Source organism: Tauraco erythrolophus, chromosome 2 (assembly GCF_009769465.1).
Source record: "Tauraco erythrolophus isolate bTauEry1 chromosome 2, bTauEry1.pri, whole genome shotgun sequence".
Taxonomy (NCBI): domain Eukaryota; kingdom Metazoa; phylum Chordata; class Aves; order Musophagiformes; family Musophagidae; genus Tauraco; species Tauraco erythrolophus.
Genome location: NC_141466.1, coordinates 11577361 through 11596232, shown reverse-complemented (window position 1 = coordinate 11596232; position 18872 = coordinate 11577361). Strand labels below are relative to the sequence as shown.

Sequence of the window (18872 nt, the reverse complement as noted above, 5' to 3'; positions counted from 1 at the left end):
CTTGGCTTAGATACCTAAATTTACATTCATTCAGATTAAGGTTTGTACGTTAAAACCAAGATTTACAAAGATAACTATAGTTTAGTATAGTTATCATTTACTTGTTATCAGGCTCTAATTTCCAGCTTTTTTTTCTTCTCCTAATTATTTTTTATTAATTACCTAAAAAAAAGTAAAACAAACCATACAACAAATGGTACACAGCATTCTGATCACATTAATTGTTTACAACCTAACCTTAGCTTTCCTTTTAAACATTCACAACCCATTACAGTAGGAATCACTAGTACATGGTTCCTGAGCTGTGAACAGCCAGAGTCTGGGAAGCTTAGCCAGAGAAGGAGTCTTATACGCTTGTCGTATTTTTATGGTCTTTCCCTGGTCCTTGCACTTGGCTGCTGTTGGAGGCAGGATGTTGGCTTGCACGGACCCTTGGTCTGACGCACTGCAGTCACTCCTTTAGTCAGTCTTTCGCATGTTACAAACTAATAGGTTTATAAGCATCTCATTTTGAATTTTTCTGGCTTTGTTCTGTTTTATTCTCATATTTGGTATTTGTAGGCTTCATATTTTTTATTCCTGTGGCTATTAAGGCATAGGAAGATGGTGAAATGAGAAAAAAATGCAACAAGCACAGAGGGAAGGTATGTAAAGGGAGGGTGTCAGTGGTGTCTTGGAAGAAGGGAAACCCGGATAAGGAATATATGTACAAACATGCTTTCTTGAGGGCATCTTATAACAGGATTTTCTGTTAGGTGCTTTTCTTGTTGGCCAGGCTCATTATATCCATGCAATAGGCTTCAAATGTTGGGTGCTCCTCAGATCACTATTTCTCCAGCAGCCGTCTCCTTGCTATTGTTCTTTCTCTGCTGAGCCAAAGTCTTGATGTTTATTCAGGTTTCCTGTAGCACCCATAATTTATTTCTTGCTTTTAGAAGGAAAAGTTTCCACACATTGTTTTTAAACAAACCATCACAGAGGTTTATCTTGGGTGTGAAGAACAGTCAAGCCAAGATCCTGGAGATGCTTAAATTTTTCTAAATGACTCTAGGAAATAATACATCATTTCAGTGCATCTGTATAATTGAAATTTCTTAGCTCTGCTTCCAGACATGTAAACATTACCTCATAATCCTGTTATCGAATCTAAAAAACAGTATTGCGTTTTACTTACATTGTTTCAACCAATAACATGTATGCCTGAGGCATTTTATTTTCTAAGAAAAGGCTGAAGATATCGCTACTTTAGATTTATGGGGTGCAATGAATATTATTTGCTCTGTTATTTAGGAGTGTGTGTACAGGATAGTTGATTTGCTATGTTGGGTGCTGAGAGAAGCCATAAAATATTTTCTGAAACATACAGTATCATGATTTGCCTTCCAGTTACTTAAAATGGAGAGGTTTCAATGTTTTTAGCAGACTTTCTGCCTGCTGTCGTGTAGGTTAGTATTTCAACTGTCCTTTGCAACCATTGCAGTTTTCAGACATAGAAGAATGTCTAAAATTTCACAGACAGCAGCACGAGGAGATTTTGAGTAGAGCTTTGGGAGATTGGTCAGGTCCTTCACATGCTTGAGAGACACTTGCTGTTCATTGCCCAGAAACTTACTGTTGTATATGTAAAAAAAACCCACAGAAGTTTTCTTTTTATCACAGGTGTAAACCTGGAGGATGAGAGCTGGGGAAAAAATGGAACCTGCTTTTTCTGAAGAGTGTTACCTTGCAGGGGAAAAGTATATTCAGCAGCTCCTTATCTTGGGAACTGTTTCCTCATCACACATTGCTGTTACTTTCTGGACTCTGAGGTTTTTATATTAGCGATCTTGTAATTCTGTGGTGTAGGATGAGAGTCAGCAGAAGAGCATGAATTACCATCCTCTGCTAAGCCTGTGAATCACAGAATTATTCCCAATGTGGATGCTTCCTCTGGGAAGCATAAACAAGGCAGTAGTTTCTGCAGCCTCGGTTCTTTCCAGTGCTTTCATCCTCAAGCGTATTGGAGTCATTTAGGATTGAAGAAGAATTTGGTTATTGGATAACAGAGTTAGTGAAAGTATCTGATGGGGCCCTGAGACTTTCTTCAGGGTTTTTCAAAATTTTCCAGTACCAGAAATGCTATTTATGGAGATCCAGAGCTTGCATAAGGCTGGAAGCATGGTTAATCTCCTCACTGTTCACTCCCCTCTGCATGTGAAGTGAGACTGGTTGACAGTGTGGGCTCTGCATAAAGAGGCTTTTTTTAGGAAAGAGAAGAAAGGCAGAGTTTCATGATGTTCTTCATTTTTTTGAGGGCTGTATCACAGAATATACAGAGAAAAGACTTTCTGTTTATTTAATCTTTCAACATGCTGTCTCACCAGCAATTTCAAAATTTTCACTAATCACCTTCCAAGATGCGTATAAGGCTGGCTCGTTAGGCAGCAAGCATATAACAACCTTATATTTGCTTTTCCCAAAGGGATCTTCGGGTGTCTCTTATCAGCCTGTAAAAAGAAACTGCAAAAAAAAGAAACTTATTTAGCCTCCTTTTTAGAACATAAATAGTTACACGATAGGCCTTTTGATGTAGGAGTCTGTGCAGTTTTGATAAGAGTTGCTGTTAAAATAGTTGTAATGTATTTTGTCTTCTCCTTCCCTTCCCCGCAGCCTGCGGCTGTGTATGCCAAGCAGGAGGGGTGTGCTGGAGGCTCCTGGTGGGCTGTGCCATTTACCTTTTTGCTCTTGGAGGAATTGAAAGACGTTGTATCTTGAAGACTATAAAATTTGGGGGCTTCAAAAAATGGCTTTCTGGATAGATGAGGTAGAGACTTTTTCCTGTTGTCTGTAGGAAATTGATATAATTACCTTTTTAAGTTACACTGCGTTTCTGTAGTGTCTACAGGTATGGTCTTGTCCCTTCAGCCTCCCAGACATGTCTTTTGCTCTTAGGCCCTACTGCATAAAATTCTGTTTAATCCCAGTGAACTGTTTTAAAATTAAGTCTAGCTTAAAGGCTAGTGGAAATTTAGCATTAGTACTTGGCAGATGTGTGGTTCCACGGTCAATTTTAAAGCAATGCTGTGTAAGATGCCACTGAAAGAGGCGGTCCTGCTCAGCCTCCTAGTTTTGATGGCAGAGCTGCCATCAAGGAGCTGTTGTGGTGTGAAGGTCCCTTCCAGAAGCAGTCATAGTTCTGTTTAAGTGATGTGGAGGCACACACCTGAAGAGGTGCCTAATGGTACTGACTTTTTGTTGGTGCTGTTAATCATCTCTTGCTCACGCTCTAGGAAATTCCCGCTGTCTTACCACCTTGTGGCAGCAGTTCTGATCCTGCTTTGTACCACATGGTAGTAGGGAGTGGGATGTACTGTATTTTGAGAAGGAGAAGAGTGAGCATCGTGAGATATGTTAGAGTTTGCTGGTCTGAAGAAAACTCGGGTTGATAAGAAGCCAGACATGCCCCGTCAGGGAAGGTTGCTGATCTTCTGGCCCACAGGTGAAATTGTCTGCCTGTATCTGCTGCCATGGTTCAAGGCTTTTGCCTGTTGTTTCTGGTGTGCGTTGGATTGTTGGTTTGGCTAGTGGGTTGGTCTGTTTCTGGTAATGGTGCTGCACATTTAAAGGGAAATATATGAATGATACCTGCAAGAATGTGCTTTTGGAGAGGGGCATTTTTTTCCCCTCTGTCCGAGGCAGTGGAAACCATTATATAGCTGACCAAGGGAATTCTGTTGGTAAGGGAAGAAATGCTGTGGATCCTGCATGGGGACACTGGATGACTGCTTGGACTGTGTTTTAAGTATCAGTTGCGTGTCCTTCAGATCCTGCTGCATGACTGTGGGCATTGGGCTCCACACTCCTGCCTCCCCTAGGAAATGAAGCTTTTTCTCTCTTCCGTGGAGCTTTGGACAGGGTAAGAGGCTGTGTGGATATTCCTGATGGCATTAGGTTCCCTGTGGTGCCAGGCTGATAAACTCTCGTGCCCTCAACATTAATCCAGCTTCCAGCCTGGGTTTGGAAGGGATTTCTCCCCAACCTGCCCAGCTCCTGCCAATCTGATTATGGGGAGGTGGGTCTTAAGTGTAGGTTTGTGATGTTTTTTTTCTGTCCTACTCTGTAGTCTGAGCAGGGAGTGTTTCCTGGAATCGTCTGAAATTTAAGCATGTATGTTAGCTATACTCTAACTCTCTCATGCTCATCCGCTGAGGTCCGTGGGATTTGTCCTGTTGATTTGTGTGAGAGAAAATCCCGAGGGCAGCAGAACTGTTAGGAATTTGGGGAGGAGAGAGAGAACTGTCCTTAGCTGGAAAACCTTTGTAATGTAAATGAGCCATAAATCAGCTCTCTGGGTGTCTTAATGCACTGAGTATTTTCTTGTCAGACAGCAGTCTGGCACAGAGAACTTGTCTTACATAGGACTTAATATTCTGATAGTAACTCCAGGTTTCTACACCTATTTTTCTGGAGTGGCTGTTTTTATTGCAGTAGGCATAAATTTACCATCTAGCCAATCACAGGTAAACTTAGCTTAAGTTATATTTTATGTTTTTGACATAACAGTGCATTTCTGTCAGCTGCTAGATTTTTTGTTTTCAGTAGTGCTTCTATAAATACATGGCTTCAAGGTGTTAATCACATGTTTCAATCAGACAGTCTTTAAAAATAAATCTCCTTGAGCAGAGGATTTATCTGTATGTTCCATATCTGTGTTAAAAAGATGATGCTCCTCTTTCCACCTGGACCACAGCAGGTGCTGCCTGTAGCAGTTCTGCTTGCCTGAGGCTGAGAAGGTGTTTTTTTTGTTATTATTGAAGTGTTTTGTGTTACAAATGCTGCCAAAACTCTTCTTTTTTTTGGGGGGGGACAATCCCACAGTGTGTCTTAGAACTGCAGCATGTGACTCTGGTCCCGTGAACTGGTGCATTTGAGCAATTTTATGCATTTGAAGAATCATGCCATTAGGCTTAACGGAACAGGGAAGGTTGCTTTTAGGAACAGAGCTGTAGCAAGGGTGGTGGGAGCAGGTCCAAGGCACTGTTGCTGCAGGGTGAAATGCCAGGGCACAGAGAGGAGGGGAGGCCAGCAGCTCCCCACCCACCTGCCGTAGCAGGGGTAGGACCCAGCGTGTCAGGAAGCTTTCATTCCCAGCCCAGAAGGGAATGGTCAAGGGGGCACAGCGGCAGGCGGCAGGACTGGGTGTCCTGGAGCACCTGCCTTATCTGGCTGCAGCCGGCTGAGTTTGCTAGGAGGCTGTTGTCCTTCAACACAGCAGGGGATTGAAGATAGCTGGCCTGCTTCTCCCTGCTACCCTCCTGCTCCTCATCTGCGGAGAGGAGGAGGCGCTTAACCCCCCTGGCTGGGCATGCCGCAGCCTGGGTGCATGCGGTTGCTGCCAGGAGTCAGGGTACTCAGTGTTAGGCAGAGGGGCTGCCTTACAAGATCAAATTAAAGAACACTGTAACTTTCTGGTTTGCTCAGCTTGTTATTCTAGTTCGGCACCTGCCTGAAGTGCAGTGGGAGCTTCTGGACTCACAGAGCCCAGAGGATGTGAGGATGGAGCAGAACCTCTTGTCTTCCTGTCATCCCTTCTTCCATTGTGCTGATGGAGGGCAAGATTTACTTTTTGCCTTTGTTTTTCCCCTGTGGTAGCTGCTTCTTCCTCTTTCAACCATAAGCATTTTGATCACATGTTAAAAGTTTCAGCTGAAGAGTAAATGAAAAAAATCCAAGCTATTTTTCAGTCAAAAATAAAAGCATAAATAATACAGTATTTGGTATAAAAGCCACAGAGAAGTTTTAAGACATAGTAATTAACACACACTCTGTCTCTTATAAGTATAAACCTAATGGAGGGCCTACTACGCTGGCATAATGGTATGGCTACTGAAAAATACCATACTGTGCCAAATACTCATTTTAGCATAAGATAGATGCATATGAAAGTTGCGTTGGTACGTGCCTGCCGTGTGACCGTCCCATGTAGACAAGCCCTACCCTGTCTTGTCGTCTTTATACTTAATGTTTAACGATCTTTTGACCATAGTATTGAAAAGGTGGTGCCATGTTGTTTTGTGCAGAAGCATTGAGGTAGACACCTCCTCAGAGTGTAGGGGGATTATCATTCTCACTTATGAAATACCCATTGTATGTGACAATATCAGTCATTATTGCAAGCACTGAAGCTACAGATTCCTCTTTTTCCACCCATTATCAGCATTGCTGAGTGTTTCTTAGAACTTTAATCCATGTAACAGGATCTTCAGTAGGCTTGGGCATTTTCTTTTCTGTACTGAGTATCTCTTAATGGGAACTCTATTCAGGAAGCCCATTAAACTGCTCAACATGTAAAATAGGTTACAAGTTATTTGGGGACAAGGAATGCAAACGTAGAACTGAGACACACGGTGGGTTGGTTGAGATTTGTTTTTGTCAATTACTCTGAAATTCTTTGAATAGAACATTTTTCCGCTTGTGTCACCGTGCTGCTTGCTGTAAATTTGTTCCCGAATGGATGAGTTTGCAACCTGTTTGTAAGCATCTGTACAGCATCTCTTATGCTATCAGCTCCAGCTGTGATTAACCGAATCTCTGAGAAATATGTGGTGACATTTGGATAATTCTGGTGTCATTATGAAAGTTAGCATTTAAAACTATCAGTTTGGCTTCCTTTTTAGTGCCTTTTTTTTTTTTTTTTTCCATCCTGGTCCTCTCTATTAAGAAAAGAAGAAGTTGTGTGGCTTTTTCTGTGCTTTGCTTTTTCAAACTAGTTTTGTTTACAGCTATATTAAATCTGTAGTTTCATGTCATACAGAATGGTGCAATGGTGCAGAGCGCCTTGACATTTGAACGTTAAATTTCAAAGTAGCTTTGTAAATAAAAGTAAAAGCTAATGTGCTTTAAATCTCAGTCCTTTCCCTCTCTAAGATATCCCTTTTAGTGCTCATTTAAATAAAGAAATAATTGAATTTTTGACTTCACTTTGATCACTGACTTCTTGACCATGGTTACTTTTGGATTCCCCTGACCTTGCCGGTCAGCAAAGTCAGACAGACGACTTCACTTACTGAGTAGAGTCAACTTGTTCAACATTTAAGATCCTCTGTGTGAAGAAACCAATGATTTCTTCTCTTCCTCGCTGCTGTTGAAGAAGCAGAGTCACTGTTTCCTTGCTTTTTGCAACAGGGGAAGCAGCCTGTCTCCCAGCCCTTGCAGCACAAACCTTCATGAAAATTTCCCATCATCAAAGCATCTTTTCTGGATAAGTGGGAAGAAGCTGCCACAAACGCTCCAGTGCTCCTATGCAGAGGTCTGTTGGGCATGACTTGGCCTATGTCTAGTTTGGCTTTCTGGCTTCCTCTTTTTGCTGATCTCAGCCTAACTTTACAGAGAACAAGCAAGGCTGTAGCTTGATGAGCCCTTCGGTCCGGGCAAAGTGCCTTTGAACTGGCACTGCTGCTTGGCAAAGGAGTCATGTCTCCTCTTTTGTCCTTCTCCTTTGTGTCGATACAAATGGTAGCACAGCCAAGGTCTAATGGGGGAGTGATCTGATTCTGAAAAGTTAATTTACGTATTGGCACTTCTGCTGGGTTGTTGTTAACGTAGATAATTTCCCAGATCTATTCCCTGTGGAGCTGCTACAAACACTTGGGTGTGAGAACAGGGATGGCTCCTAGGGAGAGGATCAATGGTGAGCAGAGAGAGGCATGCCTTTTTTTGCTGGTGAAAGTGGCTTAAAATGCTGCTTTGAGCTACATGCTTTGAGCCAAGTCTCCTTTTCCATGAATAGTACTGTGTTCCTCCTGAATCCTAGGAGATTGCTGTGCATTTTGCCCTGTTACTGCTGCACTCACCATGCTTTATCTCTGCTGGAGGCCAGTTGGAGATGCTTCAGAACAAAACAAAAAAAAGCAGTGAGTGCATGGAGGAATCCTTCAAGAGTATGCCCACAGGTGTACAGGCTTCTAGAAGTTTGTGGTGTAGGTGCCTGCAGAGAAAAAAAAAAAAAAGAAAAAAACAAGCTGTATCTCTATGACTGTGTTCTCCGTAGTCCTTCATAGGCCCCGCCATGATGAATTTTCATAGTTGCTTTTTACCCGTTTACATCTTTGGCAAACACAGTACGACTAAGCTATTTATTTTTAGCTGCTTTTCACCTTATCTGAAAGTATTCCTTGAAAGAATTTAATGTGGTGCCCTTGGTACTTCTTATATAAGAAATACTAAAATACTATTCCCTGAGGTTTTTTCCTGGAGGTGGGTTCCTGCTACGTTACCGCTGCATGATGTATGGCACATTTCCCGTGGATTTTGCTTTAACTGACCATTGATTTTCATCTGCTGTTTTATTGCTTCGTTGTAAATGTTTATTGCCGTTTGAGTCACTGAGCGCTGAATTTCCTTCTGTTTCCAGTCAGTTTAATCAATACTAAAACTGGCTCTGTGTTACCAGGGAAGTTGGGTACTTACCTGATCGGAGAAAGCGAGTGTGCAGGGATGACTGTATGGAGCAGTACACATCCCCCACAGCTCTCCATGTAGCCTGTCATCATCTTTCTTCTTCTGGGTCATCCTCAGTTCTTGCACTTTGTTTCCCTATGTTAATCATTTACTAATTTAAAAGGTCTTTCCTCTTCTTTTCATGGAAGTTGAGTTTCTTGAAGAGTGTTCAGTTGAGGCAGAGAGGGAGGAGTTTATCAAAGTCTCAAGGAGAACTTGAGATGTGCTTCAGCTAGTCCGATGACCATGTGCTTATTGTCCTCATCCAGTAATCTTAATAGTTTTGATAGGGCATGACTCTCCTGTGCAGAATCCATGTGGCTTCCCTGTAACATCCTCCTTTGCCGTGTAACTGCAGTTCCCTTTTTCTTACAGTTCCAGCCAGCTGATGTTAAGGGGAGTGGTGGCTCAGGGAGCTGGCGCTGAGCGTGGGAGAGCAGCTGGAACCCAGCACTGGCTGGAGGTGACGGGGCAAGGCCGTTCCTCCCTGGCCAGGGCTTCGGTGCAGGGAGAGTGTCTTGCTCAGCCACTTTGGCAAGAATTCGATGCATGTGTAGGAGCAGTTTGGGGTGATTAATGAACACCACAGTAGGGGAAAGTATCTGGCATCGTTAGCAGAGGAGAAGAGGAGGAGCAGGATGGGAGTGTGGTAAGGTTGGTATTTGTGACAAGATAGGTCTGTGGTGCGGGTTTAATTGAACGAGCCTGTTAAGTGAACTTCAGGCAGAGTTAAAGGGGTCATCCGAAGGGAGGGATTTCTTCATTTTGCCTTATGCCTAAAGCTGATCTTTGAGAGCCTGCAGTAACTGAGGTTATGAGAGAAGGCATTAAATAAATGTCTAAATCAAACAAAATAGAGCTTTCCAAAATCCCTTCCCTATGGAAAAAATTTTATTAAATTGTTGTCATGGTAATGGAGTGCTGAACACAGAAAAGATGGGGATACTTTTTGCCTTTGAAAATAGACAGTTTATTACGCTGCATGGGAATGTTGTATTCTTAAATTTAAGAAAATAAAAACTTTGTGACAGCTCAAAACTCTCTCCACTTTTACCCTGCAAAATTGTGATTATTTGTTTTCCCTCTAAAGTAAACATAAGAGAGCTTAAGTGGGATTTAGAAAATTTCCTGATATCAGTCAGAAGACTGGGAAAAAAATAAACATTTTCACTTAATCTAAGAACTTTTTGCTATCAGAAGGTACAATATCTTTAAAATTCCAGAACAGCTTAACTACAAATCCTTCCCTTTGTGTTACAGATGATGAAACAGAGGTAGAGTGACTTGTTTTTGTAAGCTAACGGCAGTATCAGGAGAAAAACGAACATACATTAATTGTCAGTACAGCATCTTACTCTTTGGAGTATGCCAACTTTCTTGAGTGTTGCTGATGACTGAAACCTGGTGCTGGTATTTGTTGTAAATTAGTAGCAGGAGTTCCAATAAAAGTGGAAATTTCCAGCTTTGACTTGTGCTGCTAACGTCAGAGGTTTCTGTAGTTGCTGTGTGTTGTTTGGAATGACCAGAGTGTGGACACTTTCCAGTGTCTGCAGCCACGCTATTGTTCTTGATAACAATTTCAGAGTTACTTTTTTTTGTAGTTTTTTTTCCCCCCCTGCAGTTAATGATTTAAATCTCTCATAAAAACATGTGTGCCATCCCTTATTTTTGCCTTAATAGGCAATCCTGTTTTCGTAGTAAAAGTACAACCTTGTGGCTTGCTCATTTCCAAAAGAGGATGCGTACCAGCCTGACACGGCTGGTGTTTCATGGAGCGTGCTTTCTTGCGGGGAGGGTGCTGTTGAGTTTTAGGAAGGTTTCTTGATGAGGATGAACAGTTCTGTATTCGTTTCTGTTGTGAAGTGAAAGTAGCCGCACTGAGGAAGTCGGGAGTGAAGCGTTATGGTCTGTCAAACAGTCCAACTTCCTTTGGCTTTGCGAGCAGTTACGATTTATTTTGCCTGAGATGGCTTATTCGTCAGGTTACATCGGATGGGATGAGAGCACAGCCGTGCCCGGAGCTGGTCGAGTTGTGCTGGCACCGAGTTGGGTGAAGGGGAGATGGGTGATCTGCACGGGTTGGGATAGAATAGCTGACTGGGATCAGACCAGTGGGCGCCTAATGGGGATTTTTACTCTCAGGTTTCTTTTCATAGGGTTTTTTAGTGTCATAAATAGGGTTTATTTAGCTGTTCTGGATGGGTGGAGAAAGGCATGTAGGGTACAAAGAAATTAGTACATATTATATTGATTGCAGAGACTTAAATTAAGGTGAAAATGGTTAATTCTGAATAAAATAGTTGGAGTATATATAATTTTGTATACAAAGCAGATTAACAGGATTCTTGATAGGAACAAAGCAGATTAAGATATTTAAAGTGTTTTAAAGTTCTTTTTTACAAGTTCTGTTGATCTTATTACATATACGCATAAATGAATTAAAAACCTCAGCATTTGTAGAAGACAGTCTGTTTGTGCTGTGCAGGATGTTAAGCTCATTGTATGCCAGATACCAAGGCATGTTTTAGAGGATGCACGTTGTGGAAAATTTCCCAAAAGGAAAACTCTGTCAACTTCAAGATAAAATGAAGACTTATTCTTCCTTCCCACCTCTTTATTTGTATTTTTGGAGGGCAAGTTAGTTAGATGCTTTTGTTTCTGAAGTGAGGGTTGTCCTTACTGTATGATTTTGATTAATCTAATTGTTGTGATTTAGCCTGGCCAGCAACTAAAAGCCACACAGCCACTTACCCTCCCCCACCCCAGGGGTTAGGGAAGAGAATTAAAGGAGAAGAGGGAAGGAGACCTTGAGTTGAGATAAGAATAATTAATAATATAAAATAATACATGAATATATATATGTATACTGATAATAATATATACAAGCAAGTGATGCACAGTGTAATTGCTCACCACCCAGTGACCAATACCTGTCCCATCCTGGTAAATGATTCTGAAACAGTTAAATCCCAACACCGCAATCCCAGATGAGTGAGAGGCCTGAAAAGAGAGTGAGAGCATTCTGAGAGACTGAGAGTGAAAGCCTCTGGAGGAGTAAAAAGCCCTTCTTTCCAGTCAACCCTCATCTATATACCAGGCATGATGTTGCATGCTATGGAATACTTCATCAGCCAATCTGGCCCTCAATCTTAAGTCTAAGTTCAAATCATAAGGGGAGTTGTGAACCCTCTGTCCCGGCCATGCTCCCCCCTGTCCTGTTGTGCTCCTGCACACTGGCAAGAACACGGGAAGCTGAAAAGTCCTTGAGGTCTCAGTGCCAACTATAAACATCAGTGCGCTATCAACATTCTTCTCATAGCGGATCTCAGACTAAAACCAAAACGCAGAGCTCTTCCAGCTGCTGAAAAGAAGAACTAACTGTGTCCCAGCTGAAACCAGGACACTAATACATCATTAAAATCATGCCACCTTATCCTAGGATTTTTTTAGAACATCCTACCATGCGGACCTAGTGCTCTTTGTCTGTGATTAATTATTATATATCAAATGAGGTCTTATTCAATTGTTTGTTAGGCATCTCTGTTGAATAAGTGTTAACCAAAACCAAATGGAATTTCTAGAGAAAATTATTGTCAGATTTCCAGTTTTTTTATTGTCTCAGCGTGAGGGTTGCATACCTTTACTGATTGCTTGTAGCCTTCTAGTGAAATTGTGTGGATAACATCACCCCTCCTTTCTCTGATGAGTTTTCTTTTTGTGCTAACCACCTACCTTGTTAGTGTAGTGGAAATTCAGGCTGTTTTATTCTAGAAATGCAGATTTACTTGCCTTTTGTAGGCAGTCAGATGGACTTGAGTCTGGAAGATGAAGTAGGCCCTTTTTTTGAATCTTCCCTAGCTCTTTTCCTGTAAGTCAGTACTCAAGTTATTAAGAAGTCAGTTGCAAATTAATTTAAGTGAGCACTGCTAACCTTGTGTTTTTACCTGCCTAGTCTGAGATTATGTCCATTGCCGATCGTTAGTCTTTATTAAATGATATGAGGATGGTCTCTGTGTTGCAGCAAGTTTCTGCTCCGTGTTCCTTCTGTGGGGTCGATGCTTGAATGATCTCTGTAGTCCCCTCACAGTGCACATTAATAACCAGTTCCTTTGATTCTCATGGGACTCAGTGGAAAATCCCCCGTGCCATCCACTGCGCACACTAACAGACCAGAAATTTTTACTGGAAAACTCTGTATTTGGAAGACTTAGAAAATGGCTCATCAGTTGTTGCTCAGAAAACACCTTGAGGAGCTGTAAAACGATGCCTCTATATAAATGAAGAAGAAATGTTTTGCCTGTCAGAACCAATTAGCTTGAAAAATGTTACCTGACGTGTAAGTGAAGTTACAGATGTGTAACTTTCTTGGGAAACTGGAGTGTTTTTGTTTCTCCTGACCTCCTTTTTTCTCTCCCTCTTCCTTCCCCAGCAACTTTCTTAGTGAAACACAACATATCCGTGCAGAGTATGGAACTGAATTTTGAACTCTCTAATCTGTATCTTAGAGGTAGTGGAACCACCTCTGGTGTAAATTGCACCAGCCACCAAAAAGGGGTGAGATTGGTGGCCGAGCATTAGGGAAGCATGGCATAACTGCAGGTATGTGTCATTGCCCTGGCTCTGCCCACTAAACAGAGAGAGATGCAGTCATTTCAAGCTCCAGAAAGTCTTTTAGACTGGGTGATTTTCTCAATGCTGGCTAGGTCAGCTTTTGGATCAAAATCCAATGACAGCGTACTGTAAAACAGGCTTTAAATGTGGAGCTTATACAGTACCTGATTTGAGGTGTTCCTGGTTTTGGTGAGATGTACTACAATGGTGGAGCATATCTGTCTTGGATCGAGACACAGTTTCAGGCAAACTCAGTTCTGTTGTTTTCAATAAAGGATTTGAATGGATGTTTCAGACACCTAAATTTATGTGCCTAGCGTTGTAGGCACCTCTGTGTGAGGTAGGCGTGTAAGCTCCTGTTCAGGTTCAGTGCAGCTGCGTAATCAAAGCAACTAAGAACGCCTCTGTATGAGGCAGTGTGGTTATCTGAGGTGCTGCATAGGGCTAGCAAATATGCCGTGGGATCTGCTGGAGACCTGTGCCCTTTTGAAGGCCACGGCAAGTATTTTAGGGCAGGACTTTCTAAGGAAAGCAGATGATGTCTCAATTAATTCTTTCCAGTATTTTTATCTCAGCTTTGCCTGAGTTACAGCTTGAGCCAGAGGGGAAATGGATATAAGCTGGAACATAAGAGGTTCCGCTTAAACATGAGGAAGAACAACTTCCCAGTAAGGGTAACAGAACACAGGAACAGGCTGCCCAGAGAGGTTGTGGAGTCTCCTTCTCTGGAGATGTTCAAAACCTGCCTGGACACGTTCTTGTGTGATCTGATCTAGGTGTTCCTGCTCTGGCAGGGGGATTGGACTAGATGATCCTTTGAGGTCCCTTCCAATCCCTAACATTCTGTGATTCTGTGACTCTGATACTGAAAAACAAACATCATCTGAGTAACGCCTTATCCATTCACTGGAAAAGATGCATATTGTTTTGTCTGAAAGGCTGATTTAATTGCAAAACCTGACACTGGTCAAACTGAGGGGTTCAATTAATTCATTAATTTGGCCTTCAGCTGCCTTTTGCTCTCATAACCATTAGGGCAAGACTTAATGTTGGTTTTATTCAGGGAAATTCACTTCAAAACTGAACAAAATGACTCAAAATCTTCCAAAGTAGTTGAAAAAGAAAACGATTTGACAAATGGTGTTCTTAAATCCATCTTCCATGGCACCTTTTGCTGTGAAGGGTGGGAAATACCTTATAGCTGGGAGAAGAGCAGATGAGACTTTCAGCCTCCAACTTCTTCAGGAGGTGATGGGTTTGAAATCTAAGCAGGAGAGGGTGCCCAGTCTGCCCTGCTGGGATGTGCAGCTCAGCGTGAAAGAAGAGCAAGTGGAGGCTGAAGGGGGTGACTCCTGGAGCAAAGTTTTGTTTAAGATGCAAAAAACCCTTCAGCTGTGCTCTTCACAGTCTGATCTCTGCTGCACTGTACCAGTGTGTGTTAATAATAAATAATAATAGTGTGTATACAGGACTTTGTATTTGCTTTATTAAGAGAGTGCACAGAATGTCAAAAAGCATAGTAAATTTGAGGCTGCTGTTACAGTTTTAAATGCTCTTGAAGGCTTATTTTGGTTCCTTGGGATATTATCGTTGAGGTTTTCAAGACTGAGTGAAGTGGAGGGTTTTGGGTAATTTTGACTGGGCTTTAAGGACCTCCAAAATCAGCGTCTTCCAAACAGTGATGATAACCATAGGCAGAGTTGGCAGTAGCTCTGAGGCCTGTGATGAATGTCGTGGATACTCGGTCCTCATCTGGTTATGACTTTGCGAGTTGTATGGTCATTGCCTTGAAACGGAGCAGAGGGCAGGAGGAGTAGGCTGAGGATGGAATAGAAATTACGGAGTTCTTGCATTCTTGATCGCTCTTACTGGAAAAGTGCCTGTGGCACTGTGTGTTGGCAGCAGCAGCTCTGTGCTGTGGATTCCGTAGGTTGTGTGATGAGCTCTCGGGGGGCTGTAGTATGTGGAAATCGGGCAAGATTAAACACTTCAGAGAGAAGCATCGGTCAGTTACGTTGCAGTCAGTTCAGACAGTTGTTTCTGCTTCCCTCTTTTCTGTCACGAGTAGGCTAGTTCTGGTTTAGCCCTTTATTCTTAAAGTTGCCTGGGGCAACTTTGGAAACTGCAGTTCAAGTGAGTATGAGGCAAGTACTGATGGCAGGTGTTAGTATCGTCAGGAGGACTGTTGACCTTGAATGAAGAGAAAAACCTCTTTTTTTTCCCCTCCAGAAGAGGGTTCTGTGTTTCCATTAGTGGCTTTTTTTGTTGTTTTGAGATACTACATTTATACTACAAAAAGCTTACTTAACGGTGTTTGTGATCAAAACACATAGACTAGGAATCCGAGGACAGAAGTCTCTGCTGCGATGCTAGTAGAAATGGGGCTGCCAGTGGGTTATTGCCAGTTCTTGTCTACTGAAGCAGGTGATTTGGGTTCCCTGTAATACGCCTACGTACAGGAAGGCCGTTGAGTCACTAGAGCAAGAAGTCAGGGATGTGTGGAATCAAGCACAGCCGTGGTAAGGATACGCCGTTTCAGTGTGGAGGACTGCTTTGCAAAGATTTCTGCCGGGACTAAATATAGACAGTGTGTACGCAATGTGACTGTAATGTTTTGCGGTTGTTACAGCAGCCTTTGATCAAGACTATGGCTTATTAGTCAAAAATAAGCTTCCTTTGCGTACTCACGTTTTCATTAGTCTAAACAAAACACTTCATTTGTTACATAGATGTATTCACTTTTATCTTTCATAAATCCCTGTAGGTTGTTTTCATATGTAGTCAGGACCTGATCTAACACACACTAAATCTCTTTCGCTGTGCAGAGCATGAACTACTCACAGTTGTAATGGGGAACCACAGCATCCTCGCTGAGCTGGCTGCAGAATGTGAATCTCCTAATATCGTATATTGGGAAGCATTTAAGAGATATGTATACATACATGTGTGATAGACAGTTTTTGCAAGACAGTATTTTGAAATGTTTTACTGGAAAGTGTTAGTTGCATGTGGTCTGAGATACTGACCCTTCTCAGAGGTCTCAAGCTGGATATTCTAAACTTGGGAACTGGTTTTAATGTTTTATTTAAAAAAAAAAAAAAGGTATGTAGCCTGAAATGTCTCACTATAATTCTCAAATGCTCTTTGTGTTTATTTTTGTGTTGTCGTCTGAAAAAATATACTGATAGCATATGAATATAAAAGGTGGAAGGAAGAATCTCTGAAATGCCTACATTATATTAATAACTGAATACATTAAGTTTTTCCTTACGTGAACTACTGCTGTGAGATCATGTAACCTTTTCCTATTTGTGGTGACTCATTGATTGTCTGTATTTTCTATGCATAATTCTTACTGTGTACGCCAAAAAGTTTTTCTCATCAACAAGATTAATATACTACTGCCTCCCTTAGGTGCCTTGTAACTAAGGAGTTAATGTGCTATAGAAGAACCATGACTAGTTCTTCATTTTGTGTGGTATGTCAGTGATTCGTAACTAAGGACTGTTCTGGTGATGCTAACTCTCAGCCCATAAAGTCAGCCTTTGCTCTCACTGAGCAAAGTTGTGCTAAAGATAGTGATTTAGCAGAAAATTCCGTGTTAGGATTCCTGAAGCATCTTTCTCACTTGAGCTGTGCTTTAAGGAGTCTTCTAAAAAGAAAATAGTCTTGTTGCTATAGTGATAATTTGGAAGATTTATAGGCAGCTCGTTCAGATTTCTCTCAGAAGAGCTGTATCAGCTGGAAGATGTTCCTGCACAAGCAGGTTGCGGCCACATGGGTTGTGTTGCAGAAGGAGCTGCTGGGTGACGCCTGGAGTACCAGGTGGTGTGGGTTGTGCAAGAACAGATGCAGAGCAGCATGGGTGGCCACTGGGAGATAACCTTGGACAAACAGAAAGAAATAACAAGTTTATATCAAAACAATTAGCTTTGCAGGAGCAGTTGACTGTGAAATTGTTAGCTGTTGCATTGTAACACATCGTGATCTGAGGTTTGATTTTATCCTGTGCTTCATCTTGAAAACATCTGTTGCTACAGATCTAGACTATCTGTTTCTACATTTAGTTGTATGGTGTTTTAAAATAAAACAACTTTTCCATGTTTTTTTTCTTCATTTTACCAGTTCCTCCTCCTCAGTAAACAACTGTAAAAACTTTTACCTTTTTTGTTATTCTTGAGAGGATATCCTCAAGATGATGATATGATAGAAGAATGTGCTGTAGGGTAATCTCAGTTACCAAGTTACTGATGCAAAGTGTGTGGTTTTTGCTGAGTTGTAAGGAATTCTGATATTAAATTAATTTTTAAAAAATCAAGTTAGCAAATGAGTTAACTTGTCTGTAGAGGTTGGCTACATGTTGGCTTAATGTGGGTTTTTTCTTTATGCATAGTTTGAAAAAGAAAAGGCAAGCCAAACAAAACACCGAGACTGCCTCTGCCAATTCCCCTGGATCTCCTGTTTCCAAAACACCTTCTGAGAAAGATGATGAAAGTAAAGTTATTTTGGAGCAAATCAGTTCCTCTGAAGACAACTGTAAACTTGCTGGGGAAAAGGAATCTGCTCCAGACAAAGAAAAGAAAAAGAAAAAATACAATCAACTGAAAGACATCAGACGCACAGAACTTAAAAGATACTATAGTACCGGTGAGTTACGTTAATGTGATAGTATTTTGAAATATGTTTATTATTAATGTACTTTTCTCATATTCTGTAGGCCTTCCTTAAAAAGATAGTTGGCTTTGGATATGCTTCCTGTAAAAACAAATAAAATTACGTAGTTCTGAATATCATCTGCTTCTAACTTTAACCTTGCAGTTCTCAAAAAAAAAAAAAAGTGTATTTCTTGTTTCTCAGTTCTACAACTCAATGTTGTTATAGGCCACAGTGTATTATTGCATGTTATTTTAAGTATTTTTCAGATTTGTCTTCCATGTTTTATGGCATTGAGGTTCAGATTTTTTTGGTGGGGTTGTTTGTTTCATAAATTGATGTATACTATTTAAAGCTTCAGTCTTAATTCATATTAATTTTGTCTTTTGAAGTATGAACAAGTAAGTAAACGAACTACGTATTTTTAAACACGATGTCAAAGGGCTTGTGTGCTGGAAAGCGTGTTTCCCCCTCACACCCCTAAGCTGTATGAGTACCTCAGTTAAAACTAAAAAAGGTATTTATGATTATTCTTGCACATCATACAGAAAAAATTCAGTTCATGCATAAATAGATGAGATAAATTGTATTCCTATCTGTTTGCAGTTCTGGATTGTAATTTGTTAGGTACTCTAAGTAATTTACATATGATTTATGGAATACTTCTCCTTCCAAATTTTCTCTTGGTGTTTTGTAGGAATGAACTCTTAGACTGAGAACTCTGGTTCCATCTTGTAAGGAAACCTTATTTAAAGAGAAGGAAGGGAAGAGAAAATTGTAGCTGTCCTCAAAGGAGGATTAATCCTAAAGATAATCCTAAGGAGGAGTCCTTTTTTAGGAAGAGCAAATGAATCTGCAGTAAAAATGTTCTTATGTGTTGACTGGCACGTGCAGACTAGTCCACACCTGAAGATGGTCTTTTGTGAAGCAACACAGGCCTTACCAAAAAGAAGATAAATCTTGGAGTAGTGTTTCCTGGCAAGCTCAAGCGTTTACAGTGATTTATTAATCAGTCTAATTTTTGGCAGGTTTAAATCTGATGAGATCAATAGTTTAGAAACTAAAGCAAAACTTCTCCTTCTCTTTGTCTGAAGTTCTGACCATGCTGTTCTTGAAATAAAATCTGTAGA

The 18872-nt window shown here is 41.2% G+C and overlaps 1 protein-coding gene across 8 annotated transcripts in view; it reads left to right on the top strand.

Moving 5' to 3' along the window:
- Window positions 1-18872, top strand: part of NCOA7 (nuclear receptor coactivator 7) — a 93194-nt gene that overhangs the window by 25662 nt on the left and 48660 nt on the right. For 7 of the 8 annotated variants that reach the window (XM_086631254.1, XM_086631251.1, XM_086631249.1 and 4 more), the window contains one exon: window positions 17483-17736. In XM_086631254.1, the coding sequence (XP_086487380.1) occupies window positions 17483-17736 (254 nt within the window). Of the gene's footprint in view, window positions 1-7264; window positions 7289-17482; window positions 17737-18872 lie in introns of those variants that run through there. The other variant, XM_086631252.1, reaches the window with a different exon arrangement.